Source organism: Coffea eugenioides, chromosome 3 (assembly GCF_003713205.1).
Source record: "Coffea eugenioides isolate CCC68of chromosome 3, Ceug_1.0, whole genome shotgun sequence".
Classification (NCBI taxonomy): domain Eukaryota; kingdom Viridiplantae; phylum Streptophyta; class Magnoliopsida; order Gentianales; family Rubiaceae; genus Coffea; species Coffea eugenioides.
The window spans coordinates 11,106,433-11,115,845 of NC_040037.1; the positions used below are offsets into that span (position 1 = coordinate 11,106,433).

General features: G+C 32.9%; 1 protein-coding gene across 1 annotated transcript; it reads right to left on the bottom strand.

The window, feature by feature from the left end:
• Nucleotides 1-2,362: 2,362 nt before the first annotated feature.
• Nucleotides 2,363-3,202, bottom strand: LOC113765590. Its single transcript, XM_027309820.1, has 2 exons — nucleotides 3,077-3,202; nucleotides 2,363-2,805 (listed from the first exon to the last, which is right to left on the bottom strand). Exons 1-2 carry the CDS (start codon nucleotides 3,110-3,112, stop codon nucleotides 2,548-2,550), a joined length of 294 nt encoding a protein of 97 aa, XP_027165621.1. The 5' UTR covers nucleotides 3,113-3,202; the 3' UTR covers nucleotides 2,363-2,547.
• Nucleotides 3,203-9,413: the final 6,211 nt, after the last annotated feature.

Here is a 9,413-nt window from a genome sequence, read left to right on the forward strand (position 1 = left end):
TTGATCATGGATTTTTTCACAAATTAAGCAAGGAAATCAAGAGGATTTTGAAAGTTTTCTCTCTTCTCTCTCTCCCTTAAGTTCGGCCACAATGAAGAAGAAAGTAAAGGTTTTTGAGTCAATTTTGGAAGATAAACATAAGACTTCTCTTGGTCCATGTCTTGGTCAAGACTTCATGGATGCACGACACTTGTCGAGGCTTGGTTTCATGTCTATCCTTTTGTCTCTCTTGTATTTCTCTAATAACCAATATATCTTGTGTTCTTCCAATATATTTTTAACACTTCTAATCACATAATTCCTCTAGCATCACATCCATTCTCGTCCATCAAATATAATGCGTACATCTCACTAGTCGGTTAAACTACCATAATACTTTATGAAACTTAACATGCAACAAGATTATAAAAAGGGAACAAAAGAATAATCTTAACTTAACCTTTAAAATCACTATCAAATTAAGACTAGCAAATAAGCAAGTAAAGTAAAATAAAAGGAAATATAAATTAATTTTTTTTCAAAAATAGGAGAAAACTTAAAAAAAATAAAATTTTTTCTGGTCCTCACATGCATGATATAAAGAAATTCCCTGGATCCTTCAATTTTGGTGGTAGCTTATTTTGTATGATGGCACTGCACTTCTCCGTTAATGCTATTGCTTCACAATCCTCCAATTTTCTCTTTCGAATCATGATCTCCTTGAGAAATTTTTCATACGAAGGAATCTGAAAATAACATCCGCAAAAAGGATATTAATACGCAATTGCTTAAAAATTTTAGCAAACTTCTCAAAATCCCTATCAAATTTATTTGGCTTGAACCTTTGAGGGAATGAAAATTTTACCGAACTTCTCATGTTCCTAATATGATTATTTTATATGATTAAATAATTGGCCATTATTTAATTATTGAAACACTATATTGCATCTAAATCATCAAATCTATAATTATTTGATGGTTTTAGTATTTATGGCAAGTGATATAATTTGATATAATTTGATTGTAGTAAAAATTTTCAAATATAGGTCACGAAAATATATAATCGAATCTAAATAAACGGAACTTATGTGTTTATTGGTTAGAACCGGCAACTTTTGTAATAATTAATGTTATCAAATGGGTAGCTTTTGTAATAATTAATTTTGTCAATATGTTAAATCCTAAAAGTTTGTCTAGGGTTGTTTAATTGGCAAGAGTAATAATCACAAAATTTGCTGTGGTTATCGAGGGTAGCAAGGAGAGGTAGGCAGGTTCTTAAAATTTGTTGACAACCATAACTAATTTATTTATAAATAAATGATTTTATCCATGCATCAATGATTAGTTAATTGAACTAAAGTGGTGATTAGATTTTTAACCAGAGATTTATCTTTTATTGAATTATTTTTATTTAATTTTACATTATTATTTTTTGACTCCACTCACCATTGTACTCAAAAATATATCTTTTTGGAGTACGAATTTTATTTTTGGTGGTTTCGACACCCATCAAGTAGACAATTACGTAAATGAGAACACGCCAGTTTATATTGGTCCTCAAGAGGGTTTGGAAGGCGGCTGACAAGGTAGTAGCGTTGCCGGGGCAACCAAAAGGGTTAAAGTTTGATCAATATTCAGGGTATGTTACTGTTGATCCGAAGACTGGTAAAGCTCTCTTCTACTATTTTGCGGAGTCCGAAAATCCTTGTAACAAGCCTCGTGTTTTATGGCTAAATGGAGGTACATTTACTGTTATTATTATCATTTTTGGTTGATCCTAGAAAGCATTCTCTATGGGCGTTTCAAGGAAACATGTTCTTAGTTTGGTGATGGCAGGACCAGAGAGCTCTACTCTGGGACCTGGATAAATGAACTAGCTAGGACCATTCCGAGATAGAAACCGGCATGTTCCTTTGCTCCTCTGACGAACCCCAGAAAAAATCCAGAGCAGCTTGCCACCATGAGAAAGGAATTTACTCTTCCAAGAGAGAATCTGAGCCGCAATGGCCTGACATGATGTCGAAAATAGGAAATTTTCCTACGGCCTGCATATGCCGGACAACCCAAAAACTTGACAAGAAAACCCCGTAACACTTGTGTTTATTTGTCGCCGTGCCACATTAAACCGTTGATGGGTCAAGAAACAACTATTGCTTATGTTAACTTGCTGGCCTGAACAGTTTTCGTACTTATGAAGAACATCCAAAATATGCTTGAAAGAAGAACGAGTACCACTTGAAAAAACTTAAAACTTTTCCGCATTTCTTATTCTCAATAAATCAATTAATCGTTTATATGATTTATTGCTTAACCAGTGAGACTTTATAACTAGTCATGAACATAGTACGTAGTTGACATACAAATTCAGGGATGGAACATGCTTGGAAGTAACATAGAAACAAAATATAAGTGCACCTTATTTAACATACTAGTACAACAGTGGAAAGATGTCTGCATGGCAGCAGTACATCATCCATGCATAAACTGAAAACCCACACCATAGACACTAGATAATTTAAGTACCCAAAGAAAGTCGTTTATCCTCAGCTGATCAATAGTAGTGCTTGATTAATTCCTGTGCCAGAGGAGTTTCGTTTCACCTTTGGCCTCAACAACGAGTGCTTTATGGATAAATGTGGCGCCCTCATAATCCTGATTTTGAATGATAAGTGCGTAGTACTTGCCTCCTTCACAATTCCAAGTGAATCCGCCAATCACGGCGATGAAATGCAGCTTGCCGTGGTGAAATTTTTCCACTACAAATTGTCCGATCCCGACCACGTGAGGGTCAGCCGGCGCCACTGGTTGTATTGAGTTGATGTCGATCTGTAAATCCCAAACATTTTAACCAGTAAGAAAATCGCAAAACAATTGAGTTCCCAAAATCAATTAGAATCCCTTCAAATAAACAAACAATCAGAAGAAGACTAAATCCGATCAGTTAATAAGACAATTCAAGATCGTTGAAATTACTTTAACTTGCAACTCCTCATACTTTTCCAAATACAAGTTGTTTATGAGTTGATTCTCAAAACCACACACAAACTTGAAAAAGAAGGAAATCTAGGTATGGCTAGGCAATCGAATCACTATTCACCTGATCAGTAACAGTTGCAGATTTGGCTTCAGCCATTTTTTCCCTTGGAGAACTAGCTAGCTAATTAATATGAACGAAAATGGATATTTGTAACTGGTTGTGACTGTCGAAAACTTTGTAGCTGAGTTTGGCACATCAAAATAACGAAACAGGCTCCTCGTATTTATAGGCCTAAAAATGTGGTGACGTACCCCATAAGTAAATTCATTACTTGTCGGACCTAATCACCAAAGTCACGGCCGACCAGCATGGGACGCGTCTTTGATAAGGTCAGTGTGAAAAGACACACCGCCCTTTGAAGAATTTTTTAATGGCACGCAATCTATATTTGGCGAGAAATGCCAGTTACTAAGTAAAGGCTTAATTAGGAAAAATTTTGCTAATGACCACACCTAAATTGCTATATAAATACGAATACACACTTATATTACACATCTCGAATTGCTATATACTTTTACAAATAAACTATATTTTTTTCAAAAAACTAATACGAATTTCTTTTAACGAGTGTCCATTGAATACTCATTAGTCAAATTGAATTACAAATTAGAATGGTTAGGAAATAAAATGTAATTATCAAATGAAGGTGAGATTGTGAGAGATTACTTTATATGCATTAGTGATTTTTAATCATGTGGTCAAATGATTATTATTTCCAGAACAGCTTGTCATCACAGAGGAACGAAAATGAGGTTACTAGAATCATAGATGAGAAAGCATACACGGAAGGGTGATGACCAATACTGTTGATCTTATCCAAGAATTCGAGGATATCTTGACTTTTAAAATCTTGATTCCCAGAAAGAACAGTAGTTAAGAGGTTGCTTCGCCCAATGAAATTGATTATTTCTGTTTGGATTGTGAATTATTAGAGATATTTTTACTGTAACACTTTTTGTGATGTGATGTATGTGAGATAAAAAGGTAATTGGGAAGGTAAAAAGGTGTATTGAAAATTGTAATGATGATGTAAGCAAATAAATTTGGGGAAATAAAGCCCAATCCAAACAATTGTAATTGTGTTATTTTGATTTCGACATGGTTAGCTCCTCACGTTCCTCACGTTCTCTAATAAAAAAAACAAGTATCTGTTGTCAAGTTTGTGATTTGTAATCAAGTTTGTGATTTAGTATCTGTTGTCAGTTTGTGACTGGAAGGCAGGCAGTTAGTCAACGTCAACTGGATGACAATAGTCCTCCTAACTTTTAAGATAATTTTTGGCATAGTAAATTACAAATTTGTATAATACATTCTGAGAAAAAATTGCTGTCAAAAGTAGTTCTATCATGGGTGAAATTTTGCTCTCGAATCACGTAAATTTCCGTGCTTCTGTTTGATTTATTTTTGCTTTGTTATTTGTTTTGGGATTGCCAAAAATTCTTTCGTCGATTTTCTGAGGTTAGACCTATCAAGCTGATATCAAAACTTCTTCAAAGGTTTTGAATTCTGTGGCAACATTGATAATAACAAAGATTGTTGTCTAGAAATTTGACAGGAATGTAAATTTCGGGATGTGGTAGCTCAAGATGGAGAGTTGAAATTGATTTAGCAACACAGGGAATTGAGAAAAAGTCAAAAAGTGTGACAGATGCAAATTTTGCCGAAATAGATAAAAAAGTAAGGTCCAGTATTATCTTAAATCTCTCTAACGAGATTTTGTGGGAGGTAGCCACTGAAACTTCGGCAAAGGACATGTGGGACAAGTTTAAGGCCTTGTGCATGAATAAGACGATTGACAATCGGCTTTATTTAAAGCAAAGTCAGTATATGCTTCACATAACTCAAGGTACATATATACTCTCACATCTTGATAAATTTATTTCCATTATTCTAGATTTGGATAAGATAGATTTGAAAATTGACCATGAGGATCAGACCCTGTTACTTTTGTATTTCCTTCCCCAATCTTTTAAATATTTCCACCATACTCTAATTTATGAAAAAAATAATTTCATATTGTAAAATTAAATCTGCCTTAAAATCTAAGGAACAGATTGATAGGGATATTATTGGAGAAATTAATGGAAGTTAGGGGGAAGACCTGGTTGTTAGGGACAGAACCGATAAAAGAAAATTGGACAATAGTAGTTCTAAATTTAGATCTAAATTCAGACATAGAAATTTGGAATGCAATTATTGTCACAAAATAGGGCACATTAAGGTAAATTGCTTTAAATTGAAAAGATTAAAGTACTAAAAGAGGAAACCTGGTAAGAAAAATACTGAAACTGCCAAATCTTGTATAATAGCTGATGAGAATGAAGGAAATATTTTCCTTCACTAATGATAGAACAAGGTCTAAAAATGACTGAATTTTAGATTCGGAGTGCTCTTATCATATGTGTCCCAATAGGGATTTATTTTCCACTTATAAATCTTGTAATGGTACTAATGATAGAACAAGGTCTAAAAATGACAGAATTTTAGATTCGGAGTGCTCTTATCATATGTGTCCCAATAGGGATTTATTTTCCACTTATAAATCTTGTAATGGTGGAATTGTTTTGATGGGCAATAATGTCATTTGTGACATTGTTGGTAAGGGTACCGTCCGTATTAAAATGCATGATAATATTGTGAGGACGCTCACTAGGAGTTCAGTAAATAACTCCTAGTGCCCTGATTTGAAGGGCAAGCTGCAACAGATAAATGCTAAAACCATCACTAGTGATCAATTCGACTTTCTCCAAACTAGTGTGTCAGCTGAAGAGATTAAACATGCTATGTTTACTATGAAGGATGGTAAAGCTCCAAGCCCAGATGGCTTTAGTGCACAATTTTTTCAAAGAAGAATTGGCATGTCATTGGTGATGAAGTAATTCGAGATGTTCAATCTTGTTTTGGTAAGAAGTATATGCATTATCCTTTAAATAGTACTATAATTACACTGGTCCCAAAGGTGCAGAATACAACACAAATGAGGGATTTCAAGCCTATAGCCTGCTGTTGTTTGCTATGTAAATGCGATTTAGCATTGCTAACTGATAGGTTGAAAGTTTAATTCCTCGAATCATTGATGAATATCAGAGTGCTTTATAATAGGAAGAAGTATAGCAGATAATACACTAGTAATGTATGAATTGGTGAGATGGTACTGCAAGAAAGTTGGATTAGCTTGTGAAGTGTTGAAAATAGACCTGATAAAGGCATATGACACACATGGTTTGCCATCGCAGGTCGCGGTCTCAGTTGTTCCACATCTGTCGCAGCATATCAGTTGAATATCGGATGATATTCACATTATAGCACATGAAAGTTTGATAAAATTTTGAAAAAATTACTAAAATTAGAAAATACCAAAAAATACACAATTTTAAAAAAAAATATCCGAGTCGACTCGGATATATCGGTCGATATCATGCATCACGGATTCGAATCGGTCAATATCGGCCGAGTCAGAGCGAGTTGTCACGGATATGGTAATATCTGCGATTCGTGATCGATCTCGTATCGATCCCCTCCGTTCCAGTTATGACTCGGCCGATATGGCGAACCATGATGACACAATCAATTGGGATTTCTTATTTCTTAAAGTGGATATTATGCACTTTCCAGAAAAATTTATCTCTTGGGGTTAGAAATTGTGTATCTGTTGCACATTTCACCATCAACCTCAATGGAGCGTTGGTGGGATATTTTAGAAGTGAGGGGCATTCGGTAAGGGGATCCAATCTCCCCTGATCTTTTTCTTATAGCTATGGAATTCAAGCATCACTACTTAGCAAAAGTGAGATGGAAAGATGTCTGCCTACCCTTGAAAGAGGGTGGACTTGCTCTCTTCAATTTAGAAGATTGGAATAAGTGCCTGGAAGTTACTGTGGAACATTTGTGCTCGAAAAGAGTCATTATGGTTAAAAGGGTACATTCTATTATGTTTAAAGGACAGTCCATTGAGGGATTAAGACTCCTAGTGATTGTTCTTAGAGCTGGAGGAAACCGTACGTTGAAGCTTAGAGGAATGGCTCAGATGCATATTAAGCAAATTATTGGCAATGGTGAACACTCAAGTTTTTGGTACGACAATTGGCACCCAGTTGGACCTTTATACATGAAGTTTTCTGACCACCCGTTAAGGAATTGCTGTTTCAATACTCATGATACAGTTGCAAATTTCATTGATCATGGATATAGTTGTGTTATATGCATATCTCGCACTTGTCATAGCACATCTGACATTGTATATCTATAGAAATTATATAGTATAGGTTTTTCCTGATGTAATTTAGTTGTTTTTCCACTTACAAATACTAAAAAAAATTTGTGAGATCGATAGGTCGGATAGTATAAGAGGAGAAAGTGTGAAAACTCCTTAGTTGGACATCTCTCACTTACGCTAAAGAGAAAATTGTGTATGAATTTTTTGATATATCAATAAAAAGTTTCATATTGCCTAAAAAAATCTGAATATATAGCTTGTTCTGTGCTATGTTTTCAGACTCGGACCGGACCGGCCGGTTGAACCGGTCGAACCGGGAACCGGCCAGGCATCCGGTCCGAACTAGTTAAAAAACTCGGGTATTAAAAACTCGGTCATAAACCGGGTTTGACCGGTGAACCGGATAATTTGATCAAACCCGGTTTTTTTTTTTTTACCCTTTTTCTGCCTTTTTTTCAGTCAAAAGTTGGACTGACCAACTAAAAAAGAGACGAAATTATCAAAACTTGGGGTCAGCTCCTCTGCTTCTCTTCCCGTACTTTTCTTCCTTTCTTCTTCAGCTCCAATAACCCTAAAATCTAAAAGCCTCCACCGCTGGCATTTGAGATTCACCGATCGTCGCTTAATCAAGGTTGCCGTTAGTCACTTGTCCTTTAATCTCTAGCCTCCACCGCCGCAACACCACCAGTTTCTTCAGATTTCAAGGTTCAATCAAGTAATTAACACGCTGGTGAACCGAAGCTAAATCTGGTAATTTTTATAATCTAAAGCAGTCGTGAAGATAGCTAATTCATTATGTTGAAGTTGATCTGTGACTAAAATTTCAGTATTTTTTTGATTTATTATGCTGGGCATTTGGGATTTGGATATTATGGGTGAGAATATCACGTCCTTCTTAGAGAATCTGGAAATTTGAATTTGATTGTCTCTTCTTGTTTTCAAGTTTCTTCCATTGATGATTGGTTACTTTTCTTTGTCTGTTGCATCTGGGTTAACCATTTACTGGTAATAATTCGCACAACCATGCTTATATGTCCCTTCACGTTTCTCTGTTATAGCATCAGTACCAGTGCAAACTGGTTGGATACACTGGATCAAGAATTTTTAAGTTGATAATGATCACACAGATCAAGCGAATAGTTATCTTTTCGTTTTGAGAATACACTGGATCAAAAGTTAATAATGTCTGTTACATGAATGAGTCTCTTCTGTAGTTTTGTTGACCAACTTACGTGTTTCCTACCTCAAAGGCCGATGGATATATACAATTATCAGCCGTGCTAGTACCATGGACATAAATGGCTGCGTTTGGATTGAGTGTTTTTGCACCTGTTTTTCACATTCCAAATGCTACAGTAATGTGTATTTCAAAAACAACTTAAAAAACACCATATCCAAACAATATATCAAAAACAACTCCAAATATATTTCAATTATGTACATTTAATTTGTATATTTTAATAAGTATATTTCAATTTGTATATTTTAATTATGTATTTTAATATGAATAATTCAATTATATTTTAATATATTTTAATATGTATATTTCAATTATGTATATTATATATATTATATTAATATAAATATATTTATTTCAATTATGTATAATATTATATATATTATATCAATTGAAATAAATATTATATATTTATATAAATACATTTATTTATATATAAATTTATAAATATATTTATTCAATTTTGTTTTATAATATATATTAATATGTATATTTCAATTATGTATATTATACATAAATTATATTAATAATAATGTATATTATATATATTATACATTTCTAATATTATATATTTAAACATACATATTATAAATATTTTATTTTATTAATAATATATTTTTATTTATTTATAATATATTTACATAAATATTATATGTTATATAAATTATATATAATATAATATATAATATATTATACATTTATATAAATATACATTTATACATAATATATAAATATTTATGTATATTTATAATATACATTTATATTATGTATAATATATAATATAATACATTTATACATTTATATTAATATACATAATATTAATTTTACATTTATACATAATATTAATACATGTATATATTTATATTAATTATATTAATACATTTCTACATAATATTAATATATATTTATAATTTATTAATTTATACATTTATATAATATTCATT

Bases quoted from the DNA above. Each gene is read 5' to 3' on its own strand.
- LOC113765590 (XM_027309820.1), bottom strand. From the start codon at position 3,112: ATGGCTGAAGCCAAATCTGCAACTGTTACTGATCAG. The intron at 2,806-3,076 runs GTGAATAGTGAT...TGGGATTTACAG, and splicing joins CTGCAACTGTTACTGATCAG to ATCGACATCAACTCAATACA.